At 45.4% G+C, this 19,348-nt stretch overlaps 1 protein-coding gene across 3 annotated transcripts in view; it reads left to right on the top strand.

Annotated features, from left to right (window-relative positions):
- The window catches only part of TRIO (trio Rho guanine nucleotide exchange factor), a 4,034,553-nt gene that overhangs the window by 1,347,784 nt on the left and 2,667,421 nt on the right, over positions 1-19,348 (top strand). For all 3 annotated transcript variants that reach the window (XM_078687660.1, XM_078687659.1, XM_078687661.1), the window contains exon 17: positions 7,381-7,572. In XM_078687660.1, coding sequence (XP_078543786.1) covers positions 7,381-7,572 — 192 coding nt within the window. The remainder of the gene's footprint in view (positions 1-7,380; positions 7,573-19,348) is intronic.

Here is a 19,348-nt window from a genome sequence, read left to right as displayed (position 1 = left end):
CATCGTCCTATCCGAGTCAGTTAAGTCTCTAGGCACCACCCTTAACAAGAACTTATCTATGGAGGCCCTAATCAAAAACTCTGCAAAAAGTGCTCTTTTCTCTCTGAAACACCTCAAGAAATTAAAACCTTTTCTTCCCCATGATGACCTCAAGACAGTAGTCCAATCCCTAGTTCTCTCTAAAATCGACTACGGGAACACCATCCTAACAGGGACCCCAAAAGCTCACCTAGCCCCTCTAAGGGCAGTGTTGAACATGGCCGCTTGACTCGTATCTGGAGTAAAAAGATTTGCACCCATCACTCCAGTTCTCTACTCCCTCAGATGGCTTCCCTTGGAAGGGAGGTGTATTTACAACCTGGCCTGTATCACACACAAAACCCTTCACTCTACAGCCCCTAACTACCTGAACTACAAACTGGTAAGAGTAGGGCAATCCAGAACTCTGAGAAGCTCCAACTCACTCATTCCTCGGAAACTGAAAAAAAACCCACACACAGTACCAATTGTTTTCTGGCAACGCTCCCAGGATGTGGAATGGTCTCCCTACAGTCCTCAGATGCAACCCCTCCGCCTGTTTTCAAAAGGGACCTGAAACTCCATCTCCTTAACAAATACTTTCCTGACCAACGCCAACCAACCTAGACTTCAATACCAGAGTTTTCTCCTCTCTCTTGACATTCAAGGATAGTTGGTGACCGGATTGTGTTAACCACTTTATTTTTCATGCTGTATTTTTTTTATCCCTGGTTTGCTTCCTTACTGCCTGCTTACTATGTAATGCAATTTCCGTCTGCTTTATTTTACAGGATGTATGTAAAGCGCTCTGATACCTAAGGGTCTAGCTAGCACTATACAAAACTTTTAAAATTAAAATAAAATAAATAAAACGTTTAACACCTCCTCAGAGGTACTAAGCAATTAAAAACATGCACTTCACAGCCAGTTTGTTAAGTCTTCTTACTACCACTAAAAAAGAAAAATCTTTACCATGACAAAGCAATTAAAGCCAGAACCGCTCCCAAGCACCATTTGCAGATTTCCTCAAAACACACATTTGCATTTCATTCAGGTAAGCAGGCAACCTGGCACGACGGATTGCTTTAGGCCCAGCCCAGTCTCATCATTTCACAGCACAGGAGACAATTAATTTCAGCTGCAGCATTTTGACGACCGCTTCCTGGTTTTCGAAAGGAAGAGCATGCTTTAAATACCAGGCAGAAGTGAGGCCTGGAAATGCGTGACCCCCCCACAGATTGAGGACCTCTGCTTTACAGTGACTTGCATGTGAAACAACCAAAGAATATTTTAAGAGGTGTTGCATCCTGGAGCAAACCCATTTCGATCTGTATGGATTAAGTCCAGGAGTATACAGCCATATCTATCTGCCAGTATATTACCCAATATTTTATAGTCTGCCCCTAAAATGGCAATCTGTCGATATGAGGACGGCTGAGTTGAATTTCTCCCCGGTTTCGGGATTGATACCAAAAGAGATTCCCAGTGCGATTGAGGGAGTTCACCCGTGGTCAGTGCTGCCTTGTACAAGTTAGTTAATTTGGTGGCCAGAATCGAAGAGAATCTGCTATAATATTCGAGAGGCAAGCCATCGAGCCACAGAGATTTATTTTGTGCTAAGTCTCTGATCGCCTGTACGTCGTCCTCTGTGGTGATTTTAGTATCAAGGGTGTGCTTAGCAGAGATTGGTACATGGTGAGCATTTCTGGCTGGCATTACAGTACGAGAGTGGTCCTCAGAAAGATCAGATGGGGAGTGATACAGTCCAGAATAGTAAATATGCATTCTAGTGCCCTGGTGTAACGAAACTTGTGGGGGCCTCCATGCAAGGCACGTGGGGGGCGCCCTCTGGGCTCAATCAGGAGCTCTACAGCCAGAGTGCTGTGCTGAGGGGGCCCCCTGCAGCTTAGGGGGGCCCCCTGCACTGCAGTGCCTGTTACGCCCCTGTTCTAGTGGTGGCAGTATCACTATTACCTCCAAAGTAAAGTTGGATATTGGCGCTCTGTTCATCTCAGAAAACCGGGTCCTCTAGGTGGTCACTGAGTCGCCAGGTAGTTGTCAGTGGTCTAGGAGATGCCCACTGAAGGTCTATAAAGTGAGCATCTTGATCCAAGATTACCCGACCTAAGTAATCGAAGTGGCTTAGGAGAGAAGACAGCGGAACCAAACACAGGAAGCGATCAAGGCTCACCTGAAGCGCATGAGATGTGGGTCTCCGATCTCATTGATTTGTTTCTGCGTCTTCCACTTCTTCTCTGTGTTTTATAGGTCAGGAGCATCATCTAATCTTTATAACCTTGGACTAGGATTTACAAGGCCTGGTACCCAAACTGCATAATCTGAATATCTGCCCTCTGCTCCACATGCCTCCCTGTGAGGACCACAGAAGTATATAAAGAAGTGATGGATGGAATGTTTGAATTAAACAAAGCCTCTGGGAATTACTCAGGACACATCTCAGTCCATCATTATTTTGAACACAATGCTACCCCAGTTTGGACCCAGCCATATGAAAATCAGTCTTAACAGGCCAGCCCAAACTGTGAGGCCAGTTCCTATCTGAACCATAACACAAACAACCCAAGACTAGTATTACCCTTCTCAGGGCTCATCAGTCAGGTATGGCTTGGTTCCAGTTGCGTAGTGTGTATGGGATCCACCCCTGGGCATACCCTTCCCACTTAGGCTTTTCAGGGCTTGGTGTCCTTATGTTCCGGTTCAAGGGGGACCTGGCCTGGTAGTTCGGGCTGGACTGTTCCTATTGAAGCAGAGTCTAGACTGATTTGCATATGGCTGGTCTTTGGGAGGATCTGCTGATCTTCATCTGATCTTCTACATCTGTGGTGATTGAGTGAAAGCAGCTGTGTTGCTTTGTCATTGGGGTTTGTGTATTTTGCTGTATGTTGCCCCTCCACTGAGTTCTTGGAACAGTAGATTTCAACACTGTCCAGCTGCTTTGTCATCGAGAGGGCCCATAGGTCTTTGAGGCAGAATCCGTTGCAACCTATGATTCAGAGGCTGCTAAACTACGACAGTAGAGGTACAATCCTTGCGAGTGCACGAGCACCTGATGTTTGTCTACCCACATTTTAATCTTTCAAGATCATACACAACAGGTGCATTGTCAGAAATCCCCTCAAGTTGTTGAACAAAAACAAAACTGAGAGCAATGAAAATTCAATATATGTTACTTTACCCAGCAATACTCAAAGTTATCCTTGGCTCTAAATATTTGTTTTCAGAATACCTGGATGCTACCTGGGATTAATCAACTGAGCCAATAGCAGTCAAATGCAACCTCGTCCCACTTCAAAACACCATGCTTCTCCAATAGAGAGGGTTGTGCAGCTGGCCCCGGGGGTGTCACAAGTCTGGGAGGAGATGCGGGCCAGCCAACAGAACACCAGACTCCTCTGGCATGGAAGGAGACTGGCGAGGGACCAAAGAGGGCCCGGACCTTGTCTCCGAGCGAAGATCTCATCACTACGGACCATTGAATCGGCACACCTTCACTGTCACTGCATTCCAGCTTGTTCAAATTTCAATGTCCCAGCAACACTATATCCTACATTTTAATGTTTTATTCTAGCTGGATCTTAGAAGGTTTTTGATAGAACATTCACCTAGTTTATAATAATTGTTTAATGCTCGGGTGACCACAGAGTCTGGTCTTCAGATGAACTGGTCAAAATCCATTTTTGTGCCCTTGAAGGGGGTTATGGGTGAAGTAGAGTAGCAGTCGCAACTGCCAGATCACAGGCTCAGCTTTCAGTACCTGGGGATCTATATCATCCTAAATCCAAACATGAAGTCCTAACCGTGGCTAGCTTACTGAAGACTGATCTTGCTAGATAAGTCAATCTTCCATTGAACATATTAGGCAGTGTCTGTTAAAGATGATGACCTACCACACTTTCACTATGTACTGCAAAATGTACTACTGGTCATCGCTCAGGCCCTGTACTGTGACTTTTTTCACCAAAATATGGTCCTTTCTGTGGGCTGCACGACAGCCCTTGATTGCACTGGGTAAATGTATACTATCAACCCATGATGATGGAATGGGTATTGCGGATATTCGTTTATAATACTGGGCCTTCTCATATTTTGGTGGTGAACAGTTGGTTGAGTGGGGAAGTTTCAGATCCCGTCTTTCCCCTGGAAGTGACTAGAATTGACTGCAACGCGAATATGGATATGATTTATGGCTCCCCTGTTCCTCAGAGACTTCCTGAGGCCACACACCTCAGGTAAACCTGGTAGGACTGGAAAATCACATTGAACGCCCCCCAATGAAAGAGCTTTTGGCTGGGATGAGGTACACATCTAGAAGTATTTGGCAAATGGGATCTGATCAATATATCGAAGGTGGGGGAACTTTGGCAGGTATTCCAGACAACATCCTCCACTGAGATCTAGTTGGATTAGGTACTTTATAAGTCTGTTTTACAGATACTTGCAACTACAGCACTCACTTGCATAGCATAAGGGCACTCTGGCCACAGCTCCTAAATACAGCCACTGGAAGCCAGAGTCCAGGTGGGATATCCAAAATGTATAAATCACTGGTGATTAGTTTCCCAGACATCTTTGGGGCCTTGAAAGCCAAATGGTCTACCTGGGTTAGCCCGCTAGTTGACAGTGACTGTCAGGACGCATGTATGGCCCCACCGGCACTCATTATTTCCTCCACGACTCCGGTTTATATAGCTTAAATATCTCCATGTCACTTATCTTATGCCTGCAAAGTAATGGTGTGCCTAAAGGCATTCTATTATTTATTTATTTTTTGGAAATAGAAGACTTTTATCAGATGCTATAGGGCAGTCATATCAGTGTTGAATATTGGAGGAAAACCTTCCATACTCTTATCGAGAGCTCTTGCCCGACCTATTGACCCATCCCCCTGTGTGGCTATATTGGGGATCCTGGAAGACCTACGATGGTCCAGAGGAGATGGTACCCTGATTGGGACTGGGATGTTGCTCGACTAAAGAGACATTGTGAAACATTGAAACAATACAGTGCCTCCGACCCTAGCAGAGTGGCAGTCGGAAATGGACTGGCGTGCAAAACAGTAAGAATCTATTTATGTTGCAAGAGGCTATCCACCAAACCATTGGATGATTTGGGGTAAATGGTGGGAATAGTATGGTCTGTTTTAGTAATGGTGATGTGTACACTTCATGTTGGCATATGAGAGATGTATAACGATGATGGTCCTTTGTGCTTTTATTTACCAGTTTTGGAAAATCAACAAAATGTTGGTTAAAACAAAAGCTGTTGTGGCTAGTGCACTAACAATAGCTTTTAGATGCTTGTGGGACATATGAGAGCTGGGTTCCTAAAAAATCCTGAGTCAGTCCCTTAGTGTTACCTCATCATAGTAGGGCCTCTGTGTCCTTTGCATCGTGCCCAATCAAGTCTCAAGAGCCCTCGCTTTTTCAGTTGACGACATTCCCATTCATTCAGTCCCTGCCATGCCTCAGTTGGACATGTTTTGAGAATAGTTTGGAAGCTCCTGAACCTCAGCCTCCACACTCCACTCCTCAGACGGATTGCATGATTCCAGTCCCTTGTCCCCTAGGCAACTTAGGTAACTTCAAATGTTGAGATTGCTTCATATGGAAACGACCCCTAATTAACTTTATTGCCCACATCACTGCTACCGGAGAATTGTTCAAGCTGGCCATGGCTCCTTCACACTGCCACTTTCCTTCACAGAGAGGCTGGCGAAAAGTAGCAAGTCTAAGGGGGCATTGTCTACAAATAACACTTGGAGGGAAGCCAGAGCCAGAGACACAGGAAACCTGGCCATCAGTGAGTAGTTTGTTGGTGCGGTTAGCTGGATAAATCTAAGAACTGCTGAGCAGCATATTACCGACATCTTTTGCTTTTTGCCACTACTTAAATTAATATTCTGTAAACTGCGAGAGCCAAGTTTTATAAATTAGCAGCACTTCTCATCAAAATATTTTTGTAAGTAAAACTTTATTAAACGCTCTGCAACAGCAGACTGAAAGTTTGTTGACTAAATCCTGTTGGATTGTTTTTAATAAATATGATTCAAAATTATTTGTTTGATTGAATTCCTATATTTGAAACTATCAGTATTTTAAAACTAATTGTTGCTTATTTTCATGACAACAAATTCAGAATATAAGTTCCCTCTGCAAATAAAATGGACAAATTATTTTTGGATTAGCGTTTAAAGCATAGGTTAGGCAGAACCTATAGTAGTAACAAGTAGGGTTCAAATCAATTAGCAAATACTCAACGTATTTTCTACCTGACTTTTTTGAACCAGTGTACAGTGTATATACACCATATGTTCTTCACACACTGTATTTTAAAACACTCTTTTTGGGGGTAATTAGGCAACATATTGTGACCTTGTTATCACAACAGTAAAGAAACAAGATAGATTGACACCGGTAATATCGTGAAAACAACACGTTAGCTTTGTGTAGATTTTTTTCTTTTTTCAGATTTTACAACGCCAGTCGACACGTGTTTCGTCAACAGGGGGATACCTGTGACTCATCAGGGCCCCACCTGCACCAGCAGCTCCGCCGTGACCCGTTACTCCGAGGTCGCCGCTACGCAGACGTATCCGACTGCCTTTCCCACTTGAATCCTGCTTGCCTTATACTTACGAGCCTCCAACCACCCTCGACTGGGTTGGAAGTATCACCGGTCCTCTGATTCTCAACCACGCCAATCTCAGCCCTGATGAGTCACAGGTATCCCCCTGTTGACGAAACACGTGTCGGCTGGCGTTGTAAAATCTGAAAAAAGAAAAAATCTACATAAAGCTAACGTGTTGTTTTCACGATATTACCGGTGTCAATCTAACTTGTTTCTTTACTGTTGTGATAACAGAAGCATTTATTATACGTGTGCCCAGTACCTGTTGTGTATTTGTATGGTGCCAAGGCCTCGCCCGTCTAGCTCCTCCAAGAGGGTTTCAGGGTTTCCCTCTAACTGGCAGCATCGTCATACGACCATATCCTTCACCCCCAAATACAAACTGCACTGCCTGTAGTGCCCCAATTCTGCTAACCGCAACCCCCCCCCCCCCCGACGACACATATTGTGACCTTAACAGCACATTAATTTGTCTTCAGCTTAGAATGATAGTTAGTCTTGAAATATTTAAAGTATGAGACTGTCCCACTACACCACAAACATTTTGAAATTAAGATAGTGGTCAACCCAGAGAAATGTTAACTTTGAACTCTTCCTTTCTTAATTGGGAGGCAGTTGTTTACATGGTGTGTTGCGTAGAAAAAAAGCACATGACTTAACAAAAGTGCAGGTAAAGATTAATTTGTTCCTGTTTTCTTTTTGTTCTGAAAATAGAAAACTCATCAGAGTGCTCTACAGGTTCAGCAGAAAGCAGAGGCTATGCTTCAAGCAAATCATTATGACATGGACATGATTCGTGACTGCGCTGAAAAAGTAGCTTCTCACTGGCAGCAGTTGATGCTTAAGATGGAAGACCGTCTGAAACTTGTGAATGCATCTGTTGCCTTCTACAAGACATCTGAACAGGTATGTCTGTGGTACGGTTAACCAGCAACTTGTGTTACATTTCAAAGAGTTTGGTTCTTTACTTTAGTTTACATTACAGCATCTTAATTTCTGCTGGATACTTATTTTTGCAAATTACTCACCTCTTGAATATGTGTCTAAAGTGTCCAGGTGCGAGACAGGACCAGGACACTTTGGAAATATTTTGCTATGCCTTGGATCCTTCTCAGCTTTGAGTTCCACCACAGATTTGACTTCAGAGATCCATATAGGAGTCTTCCTTGGTGCACTGACATCAGTTCCCCTGTCCTTTTCTCCATGCACACAGAGGTGGAGCCATGGCTGAAGAGAATAATATAATTTCAGTATACTAAAGCTAACTTGGGACCTTATTAGGAGTCTCATGACCACTCCTCAGAAGGGGGAGGCAGGCGATATTGGTGAGAAATCAGCAGGTAAAAAGCATATCGACGAGCGAATATTCCTGAAGGTAATGACTTCTTTTTGTGATGGATATTTCTATTGGCAGATTCATCCTTGACCTCTTGAATCAATATCCAAGCATTTCCTCCAGGTGGTGGATCTGAGGGGGTGGTCAAAAGAAGAGATTTTGAAATAACGATGTGGAAAAATGGCCATCTCTTGGGACACAGGAGTAATGCCTGGCCAAACTGTGGACTGTAGCCCAGGTTGCAGCATGGCAAATGTCCAATGCCAGAATGCCTCAAGAAAGCACTGACAAGGCAGCCATATTCCTGGTGAATGGGTCATGATACTTTCAGGAGGCTCCTTCGTGACAAGGGTATATTAGATCTTGATGCACAGGGCAATTCACATCTGAATAACCTTTCCCTTCTTGGAGAGCTCTACAGGGGTCCAAACAGGTGTTGTATTTACTCGTCTTTGGTGGCATGAGAAAGTGGTTAGAATGTCAGTAAGGTGATGATTTGACACACATGAAATGGAGTTGCCACTTTCAAAAAGAAAGATGCTTTAGTCCGTAGGACCAGCTTATCTGTGAAAAGTTAAGCTAAAGGAGGCTGGACATCATTACCGTTCTTTTTTTGCAATCTTTGGCACAGAGTTGCAGGGTTTTAGTATGGATGTCTCCCCACAGTTTTTGGCTTTAGGCAGTGCCATTTGTCAATCTTATTCAGCTAATAATGCCTGGGCCCTAAGTACAAATCCCAGTCATGCGAAGAGTGTGGTCCTAGGTACATCAAGGCCCACAAGAAGCAGGAGGTTAAGCTTTTAATAACCCAGGCTGCGAATGAATGCAGAGGAGAGCAGCATTGCTCCAATTCTAGGTCCCACCCCTATTCACATTTTTCAGGCATGTACTTGAAGCAGGCCTCTTCCCAAGAAAGTGAGAGGTTTTATAAGAAGGCATACAAGAGGTACAGAAGGGACCCATAGACTTGCCAATGTCATTTTTGCTCCAGGGTACATTTCACAGTCGGCGGCTTCATACCCTGGCTTTGACTTTGGAGCTGGAATTAGTGGAGATACCATTGCCACCTGATTTGGTGAACACTACAGACATGGAGCTCTGCTTCACTTTCTGCTTTTCCAGCTAATGGCACTGACACTGCACAGATTGTGATCTTCGCCAATGTGATGCTGGACATATTCTGAAAAAAAACTCCAGCTTCCTCTGACGAGTCTAAGGGTTTTAAGGAGCTTTTGAGAACCATGAACTGGCATGTTGAGCTCATTCTGGAGCAGGGTCATTGCCTGATGCCTGGGAGGACCACCCCCACTCTTTTTTTTTTATATTGGGATGGTGCTTCCCCATGCAGTAAAATAAACCTGGTGTGTAGTCGACTAGATCCCTGCCCGCTGCGATCTCCAGTCAGGCATCCACATTGGAAAGACAATCGCTGGGAAGGGGACATGGTTCTTTTTTCTGATGCGGCCCATCCTGCAGTGACCAATGCACGGAGGGCAGATTGCTGCCCATCACAGCAACAACAATAAACTCAGTCTGGACGCAACCTGACATTGATTTCACAAAAACAAATGTTGCTGATGTTTTCACCAGAAATATTTTCTTTTGCAGTAGGGGGATGTCCCCTTCATATCCATGCACTATAGAGGTAGTGTGGATGATGTCAATGGGTTTTCCTCTGTACGAAGGGGGTTAAATGGGGCTCCAATGAGCCCTTCTAAGTTACATGGAAAAAGTCTGTTTTTGCTTTGTTGGTAAACCAGCCAAGTTGCTCGCTGCCTTCGTCCAGTGCCTAGAGACTCAGAATTTCTGATAGTCCAACTCTCCCCAGATAGCCTTGTGATTCAGGCGTCTTCAAAACACTTGTTTTCCCCACTTCACCTGACGGGGAGTTAGAAAAAGATAACATCATGGCGAAGAAGATCACCTTCTCTGGGAGACAGGCCTTCAATACATGAAAGCAACTTGACTTAGCTAGTTATTCCCACTTCTTGTGGAAGATTGCACATATCATTTTTTCAAAATCTCCTTGATCATGTCTGTGTCAATTTTACAGAAGTTGTGCACATTGGGCAGGATGTGGTGGACCAAATACTTCACTCTGATCTGGACACAGTTGATTCAAAGCGGCAGCTCATCTCCATCCACCTCTAGGCTCTGATGTGCTCCACCGGATTCTCAGGAGATGTCAAAGGGAACTTTATGGAATTGCTCTTCTATGACATTCACCAGTTTGGCGAGAAATCTGTTTTCACTCTGGAATGTTTCAAGGCAGGATGGGCTACATACAGTCTGTTCCTTGAGGGCCATCATCCTTTGCATTCCAGTTCCACCAGCAGTATTAGAAGTTCAGGGCAAACTCCTCAGGCCTGTTCCGTAGTCTGTGTAGCAGCCCCAATAGCATTTTTGGCATTACACAGGGCATGGTAGTTCTAGAGGATGTTGTGGGCAATAGCACAGCAGCACTCCTCGCAAAACTTCTTTAATCCACCCTTAAAGGAGCTTGTGCAGCCTGTGGTTTAGATGATGTGCCACCACTTAACCAGTGTATCCTCATACTGTTTTTTAAAAACATTGTATTAACTTAAACTGTATAGAGCTATGTACAGCTGTTATATGAAATCCAGTCCTGATCAATATCCAAGATTAACAGTAATAGTCACACCTGCTCGCTGTCATCCCACAGGCCAGGATCCATTACTTGATGATATTGCCAACACAGGCCTCAAACCTTATAATATTTATGGGGGCAGCCCTTTAACTTGTAGGCATATCTCCGTGCCTGACCATGGAGCAAGTTGAGTATACCAAATCTCTCCACACACCCTAGGTCAGAGTTAATGCAGGGTCTTTACGGTTTGTAAAGAGCCATTCAAAACTTTAAATAAATAAATTAAATAAATAGGCACCAGTTGGCAGGCCTGGTAATATAATTGAACGTCTGCCAGTCCAAGTCCCCTTTGTACAGTGAGAGTACACATTTTTTAAATGCAAAAAAAGGGGTGTTTCCCAACCCATAGCAAGCTCTTAATTGCGGATTGCAGAAATTAAAAGGAGTACTGTTGTATGTCATGTAGGATGTTTTGTAGTTCATAAAGAAGATGAAGGAAAGAATTTTAAGTAGGGTGCCTCTGCGATCCGTATAATGGGGGAGACAGAGCACTATGCCTCAATTCCCTGTTTAACTGTGCTAAACAGCGATGCAATTATTAAATCTCAAGCTCTTTGTCTTTTATGTGCCTAGATATTTAAAATAGTCTGTTGCCTTTAGTAGCCTGAATGTTGCCTTGAGATTAAAATGATCGCCCATCACCAGCACATGGACTTGATTTGTCCCAGTTGATAACCAAGCTGGAGGTCCCCTCGCAAACCTGCAGTATATGCGTTAGTCTGGCCATAGAAGCTGCATGGTACTGGACGTAACTGAAGTTGTTGTCATTGTACAGTGAGATTCTGTTCTTTCTTGACATCTACCACCTAAATCTGCTTTATAATGCATTCCTTCAGATCCAGGATGCAAGTGGCTTAATCGTCAATAGAGTAATGTCCCTGCTTTTCCCTCTAGTTCATACATCTTGTATTGAGTAGCAGTGCACGTCAAGGCAGCCATGTCGAGTAATTCCTGCCTAAGTGTTAAGCTCAGTAGCTTCAGTCAGCGTGCATCCCCTCATCGAAGCCTGCTGTCTTTCCAGTTCGTAAATACTATTCTCTAGGGTTTGGGTTTTCATATGCTTTCTTGGCCCTGATCAGATAGAATATAGCCTGCCCGTGTATGACTTTCTTAAATGCCTCCCTAATCATAGTCCGAAAGGCAACCGATCTGATATTTTGCTCAAAGTATTCTACTACCTCCTGATGCAGATTTTCTGGGAAATCAGCTTTGTGGAGCCAACATGCACGCTGTCTCCACAACTCTGCCTGTTGTACCACAAAGTGTCTGATCTGAATCTGTACAGGTGCATGGTCTGTTAAAACTCATGGAAGGTTGCAAGCCTCCAATATGCATTCTATGTTAGCAGGGAGAACAAGCATTGACATTGCCAATAGGTCTCGCTTTTGGGACCTTATAAGTATTTAGTTATGCAGCACAATATCCTTGGTGCAACAACATCAGCTGTTGCATGGCTAAACACTTATAAGGTCCCAAAGGCAAGACCTATTGGTTATGCCTTTAAATATAATGGGGTGGCCCAGTGACCCTCAGAACCTGGGTTCTAAGATATATACAAAAACAATGGTTCTGTTGGGAATACTCAAATCTCTTTGTCAAAAACAATTATTCATATACAGCCCTTTATATGTATTTCACAATATCATTCTTGGAATTATTTTAAAGAACATACACACCAAAGTTTTCTTATTTTGAAAATCAGGTATGAAATATTCCTAAACAAAACTAAACAAGGGTTGTCCAAAACATCAATGACATAGATATCACAGTTACAGTAAAGTGCTCAAGTGAGTGATAGTGACAAGTGATGACGGTGTAGTGTAACAGTAACATATACAATTATACATATATATCAGTCCATAATTCGAAGTCAATTGTTCCAACAGTCATGTATATTATTTCTTTTTGGTTGAAACTTAGTATGGACAGATAGGTTTAACACAACGTCGACGTTTCGACCCTAGTAAATGGTGTAAATTTTCTGGCAACCATATCGAGTCTTCATCAGGACAGACAACAGGGGACAACCTGAGAATTTGGAGATTTTTCTGCTTCTTGCGAATCTTCTCGGCAGGGAGGGCGTCAGCCGACACCCTCAGCAGTGAATCCGTCAAGGCGGAATCTTATGCAGTAAATGCCGTGGATTTCTTCACCAGCCGGTGAAAAAATTGAAGGTAGAGATTAAATCAATCACTTGGAAAACGAGCAGCATACGTCTGTCTAATCTTTTTAAGATTGATTTAATCTCTTCAATAAAATGTTGTCATTTTAAAAAAGGCCACTTAATCCAATATTCACGGAGAAACGTGTAATGGGTGATTATGATCTGTATTTAGTTATTTATTAATTAATTTAGGCACAAGGAGTATGCCATTTCGACCAGCAATATTCTGATTTACAAATGAATCATGAAAGTAGGGAAGCATGTCGGTTGGTGAGCGGGCAGTGGCAGGGCTCTTAGCTGCTTGCGTGGTGCCAGCGCGCTGAAATTTCAAATTGCTGTTTGTCTGCCTGTGGTTTTAAAAATCGGATACCGGAGTATCTTTTTAATTATTTTTACTTTGCAGGGCATTTGTTCAGGACACTCTGGTGGGGCCATACCTTAGCGGCTCAGGCTTCCACCCCCCCCCCCGCACTCCCCAGACTCACCGGACGCACTCGGGCGGCTGTCTTGTCTATCCTTCCTCCACGCCTCGTTCCGACAGGGTGGCTAGCACCGTTGAGCGGAGGGCGTGGAGGTGAGAGGCAGTCACTTCCGCTGCACGAGGGGGCGGTTAGCGGTCTAGTGGTTGGGAAGCTGACGGGCTGAGGGATATAAAAGGCGGATGGACCCCCGGAAGCGCAGCGGACCAGCGCACAGGGCGCGACGAAGGCGCGCCAAAGTCGAGCCCGTCTGCGCCCGTCCGCGGCCGATTGCGGGCCGGGGAGGTAGGCCCTGTCCCTGTTGATAAGATCTATTGGGACAGGGAGCAGCTTCTCAGCCTATGCCCGGATACCCCCTATCCTTGCAGGCATGGCATGTTAAGTGAAGATGTGGAATGTGCTCACTGTCGGTTTCGTTTTACCACCGTGTTGCAGGGTATTGGGGAACAATCCGCGTTAACATGCGGTCTTCTCAACGTGAGATCATTGCGTAAGCATAGACTGGACATATTCGAGTTGCTTACAGAGAGAAATTTTGACCTATTATTCCTCACGGAAACATGGCTGGACCAGTTCTCCGATTCTGATATTATCGAGGCTATGCCTGAGAACTACTCCATGGTCAGGCAGGATAGGCCAGTGGGGAAGGGAGGGGGAATAGCGATTATTTTTAAGATAACCCTTGGTTGTGTTCTGGAGCCCACCCCGATTGCTGAGAGTGAGGCAGGAGAGTTCACCATACAAGTTAATGGGGGATTGACGATTAAAGGCTTTCTTATATATCGAGCCCCGGGGTCCTGTACCAAGTTCAGGGAGAGTCTGCTAGAGAGCACAACAGAGGCAGCGCTACGTAGGGACAAATTCCTCCTACTGGGGGACTTGAATTTACATCTGAATAGCCCAGAGGACAAAGGAGCGGAGGAGTTCTGTAGGGACATTCAAGGCCTTCAGCTTGAACTCAAGCTCTCCAGTCCCACGCATCGTCAAGGTCATCTTTTGGACCCGGTTTTTGCTAACTGGGGAGGGGTTGAGGTCTCCACAGTGGAGCCAATCCCCTGGACAGACCACTTTTTGGTGGTATTCTCCATAGATAGCCATAAAGCCATAAAATATAGTCAGGCACCCCTGAACTATTTAAGGAGGAAGTGGGCAAAATTCTCTGTGGAGGATTTTAATGAAGCACTGACACGGGAAGCCCAGCCAGGAGGTGATGATATAGAATTGGCGGTTCTTAATCTGAATAGGCGCATTACAGAGGCGTTAGATCAGACCGCTCCACTCTGCCGAACATCCGCATGCGGCCGCAAGGAAAGATCAGCCCCATGGTTTAGTGGAGAGCTGAGGCGGACAAAGGCAGAATGTAAGCGAGCTGAAAGAGCGTGGAGGGCAACATATGACACTCAGGCCAGGGAACTGTTCTTAGAAAAAAGGCGGCTTCATCATAGGCTGATTTAAAAAGTCGAAGGCGGCCTTTTATGCAGGGCGAATTTTAGGGGCAAAAAACTCGGCTAAAGAGCTCTTCTGCATTTACAAGTCTTTGACTACTATAGACTCGTCTGCAGATCCAGAAAGTTGTTCGACAGAAATATGTGATCGCATCGCCGATTACTTCTCTACTAAAGTCGAGAAAATTTACTCGACTTTCTCTAACTCTCCCCCCACAGGGGTTGAGTTTGAGGTAATATCGGAAGGCACGGAGAATTCGGGGATCCTTCAAAGCTTTAGTACTCCCCCTCCTAAAGAGCTAGTCAGGGTTTGCCTCTCAATAAAATCTGGCTCCCCTTTGGACCCGGTGTCCCCTAAACGGTTGGGGGACAGCTTGGAAGTCTTGGAGCCTTATATAAGGCATATCCTGGAGACCTCCTTTAAGTCTGGCATGCTACCCAAGGGGTGGAAACAGGCAGTGGTGCTCCCTCTCCGGAAGAAATCTCACATTGGTTTTGAGGTGTTAGGAAATCTGAGGCCCATCTCACTCCTGCCTTTTCTGTCTAAAGTAGCAGAGAAGGTGGTCAACACCCAAATTATGGAACATGTGGAGGAGGCGGGATTGCTCCATGCCACGCAGTTTGGCTTTAGACCACGCCACTCTACGGAGTCCGCCCTTCTCATGGCCACAGAACATCTGAGACAGGGCGTAGATGAGGGGCAAACTATGGCCTTGATTCTGCTTGACCTCAGCGCGGCGTTCGACACTGTAGCACATTCCATCTTGCTACAGTGTCTGAACAGAGGTGGTATTGCCGGTACTGCGCTGAGGTGGATCCAGGCATTCCTAACGGGAAGAAGCTTCCGAGTGAGGCAGGGTGACTGCTACTCCAAAGGGGTATCGCTGGGCCAGGGAGTGCCCCAGGGCTCGTCCCTGAGCACGACCCTTTTTAATTTGTATGTAGCGCCTGTTGCCTCTATTGTGGAGAATCATGGTCTCCAAATGGTATCTTATGCAGATGATACGCAACTGGTCATCTCCCTGTCGCATGCGCCCTGTCTTGCTGCAGATGGCTTCCGATCGTGCATGAAAGATCTTGCCGATTGGATGGCCATGAATTGTTTAAAACTTAACGGTAGCAAGACGGAGGTGCTGGTGGTGGGGAGAGCCCAGTCTGCTTGGTCGTCTGCTTGGTGGCCACCCTGTTTAGGATTAACTCCAATCCCTTGTCAGGAGGCAAAAAATCTAGGAGTATGGTTTGACGCGGGCCTCAATTTCGGGCCCCAGATCAACCGTGTGGTAGGCGTGTGTTTTGGGGTCCTGAAAAGGCTGAGGAAAGTCCTCGACCTGTTGCCGATGGAAGCCCGTCAAACCCTAGTACATGCTCTGGTGACCGCAAGGTTGGACTACGCGAACCTGCTGTACTTGGGGGCACCGGGGAAAGCTGTTGGGCATCTTCAAGTGCTGCAAAATGCGGCAGCACGTTTGATCCTCAGGCTGCCCAAAAGGGCGCCCTCGAAGGTGGCCCTGCAGAAGCTACATTGGCTTCCTGTGAAGAGCAGAGTCGAGTACAAGGCTCTTTGCACCTGTCATTGGATTTTGAATGGCAGGGCACCTCGACCACTGCAGAAACTGATTGAAGCTTACGAACCTGCCCGAGCACTTAGATCTGCGGGTGGGGGACTGCTGAGAATCCCCAAGGTGAAGAAAGCTCGCATGGGAGGTAGATCCTTTAGGTATTTAGCGACAAACCACTGGAATAAACTCCCAGTAGATCTACGATTAGAACCAGCAGAAACGAGGTTCCGAGCTAAATTAAAAACCTTCCTCTTTACCAGATAATAGTCTGCGTGGTTGCTAAAGTTCCCTGTTTTTTGCCTCGCCCACTATCAGCGTGGGGACACGCTGGTGTGCGTAACTCAGCGCTTTACAAATGCCCCTATTATTATTATTATTATTATTATTATTATTATTATTATTATTATGTCATGGTTAACTAGTTCGAAGAGCACATATGCCTGGGCATGCCATCTTAACGAGGTAAAGACAAGAGCCCCTGCTATTTGCAGTTTATTTTGAATTGCTTTTGAAGGCGATGTTTATGATGGGCAGATTAATCATTTTTGCTATGGGCACCTTAGGAGACACTACCTACAAACTAAATGAACATTGCTTGTTATGAATGAGCAAGATAAACACAGATTGCTGATCGAGTGAAAGAGCATTAATCTCGATCAACATTCTCCAGCAGTTTGTGGCAGCTTGCAGGTAAACATGGTGCTCTCTGCGCTCACCCTCGCGCGCCACTGTGCGCTGCGTGCCCATGTGTATGTAACAAGACATACTCTTCTAGAATGCATTTGCCACATGAATGATTTGTGCACTTTTCATGTTGTATTTTGTTTCTCTGAGGGGATCAATCAACGTTTTAATAATTGACACAAAAGTATGGGGTGGGTGAATGCCTGAAGAGGGAAGAATGCTTGTTTAATACATGTTTATGCAATTGGGGATTGCAGTCTGCACCTTCTACTTTCACATCCAGACCCTACTGTCTTAGGAAGGTGGTAAATGCCATCCGGAGCCCTGTTGAGGTAAAGCAAACACGAATTCTCGTGAGTCGGACCTATTATACTCAGACATTGGGGTTTACTGTTAATAGTAGTAGTATTTACTTTATTCGATAAAAAATTTAATCATAAAAGTATACAATTTATACAGTGCATTAAAAGAACAGGGAACCACCAAATCCTATATATACATACAGCATCACATACTACCCAAATCCTAAAATCTCTAAAATATACACTAAAAACAGTTACATAAGAACCATAAAAAGACACATCCTGCCATGGGGCCATTTGGCGGTTAGGTTGAGTGGGGGGAGGCTTGGCCCTCCTTATACGTGTCTGCCATGCACTACCCAAATATTTAGCTACCCCACACACCATAGCGATAGAAGACGTATCAGTGCAGAGGACACGTAGGGCCATTTTGTGACATCAAAGGCCCAACCCTTTGCATAGTGGTTTTAACCATATCTTCCTGGCAACCCTATATGCCGGGCAGGCAAAGAGAAAATGCGCCACAGACTCGTTGGGGGCTGCACATCCAGGACAGGCTTTTGATATATCACCTAGGTTTTTCCACCCGGAAGAGAAATGATTCACCGGTAAAGTCCCGAACCTGAGTTTTAGATAAAGTGATCTATCCAGAGGTTTCTCTATGAAGTCTAAGAAGGGTTCGAGTTTTCTTATCCATTTGATCTCAAGGAATCGCTGGGAGAGAGGGCCCCCTTCACTTCTGCGTATGGCCATCTCCTGTACCCAGTCCCAAGTGTTGATGGTAAGGCCTCTGTCAGTGCAAAACACACTAAAGTGGTCCAAGAGCTTTTAAAGACCTCTGGGGGATTTAGAGATCAAGATGGTGTCGTACGCGAAGAGTAGGGTAGGTGTTTTTCCCCCCGCCAAGGATGGCGCATCTGCCGCTTCCTCCCTCAGATGGTCCACCACTCCATTCACAAAGAGGGAGAACAGGGTTGGTGCCACCCTGGCGGACTCCACTCCTCACGGGCACCCTCTCTGTCAGTTGTCCCTGGGTGCCCCATCTAATCCTCGCATAGTTCCCCTCATGTAGCTTCACAATAACTCCCAAAAGTGGCCCTGGAAAGCCCATCTTCTCCAGAATATCCCACAACCTTGCACGAGGGACCAGGTCGAACGCCGTCTTGAGATCTAGGAATGCCAGATAGAGGCTACCCTTATTGATGGTCACAGCCTTCCAATAGATCGCAAAAAAGCGGAAGACCTGGTCCATCGTGCCCACCTTCTGGCGAAACCCTGCTTAGAAGTGGGAAAGAACATGCTCCTCTTCCATCCAGACACCCACCCTAGAGATGATGACCCTGCCAACCACCTTCTGGATCACGTCAATCAGACTGATCGGTCTGTAATTGGCAGGGTCATCTCTGGCGCCCTTTTTGTACACTGTTACCACCTCTGCTCCCTTCCATGAGTCTGGCACAGGATAACCCTTGGAGATCAGATTCATTATTAGGGCAATAAGTCTGGCCCAGGCATCAGGATCGTTCAAAAGAAGGTCCCCTGGTATCCCGTCCGGGCCAGCTGCCTTCCTAGGGGTCAGATGTCCAATGGCCAATATTACTTCAGAGGGCAGAAATGGATCTTCGAACACCGGCGGGGATTGGGTCCTGCTATCTGGGTCTGGGGGAGGTGAACCTATTACTTCTCTCCCACCATACAGTGCTGAGAAGTGGGAATGCCATTGTTGTTCTGTTATGTGGTTATCAATAGATGGTATACTTTGCTCCCTAGCCTTGTTGATCAGTTCCCAGAACAGCATGGCATTCTTCTTGTTGGCAGCGGATTTAAGATCCTGCCAATGTTGTTCCTCCCACTCTCGTTTAGCCAACACTAACACCCTTGCATAATCCTTCCTAGCCGCTCTAACTAGTGAGGGATTCTTTTTAAGCAGGACGACTGTTAACCCCTTCCGTTTCGCCTTACACTGGTCTGAATACCACGGGTTACTGGATGTAGCCGGTTTATTGTTCACTCTGCCCCTTTTATCCTGGACTACAAAGTATTGT

Source organism: Lissotriton helveticus, chromosome 4_1 (assembly GCF_964261635.1).
Source record: "Lissotriton helveticus chromosome 4_1, aLisHel1.1, whole genome shotgun sequence".
Classification (NCBI taxonomy): Eukaryota; Metazoa; Chordata; class Amphibia; order Caudata; family Salamandridae; genus Lissotriton; species Lissotriton helveticus.
Note: the sequence above shows the minus strand (reverse complement) of the source record. Positions and strands in the feature narration are given on the sequence as shown.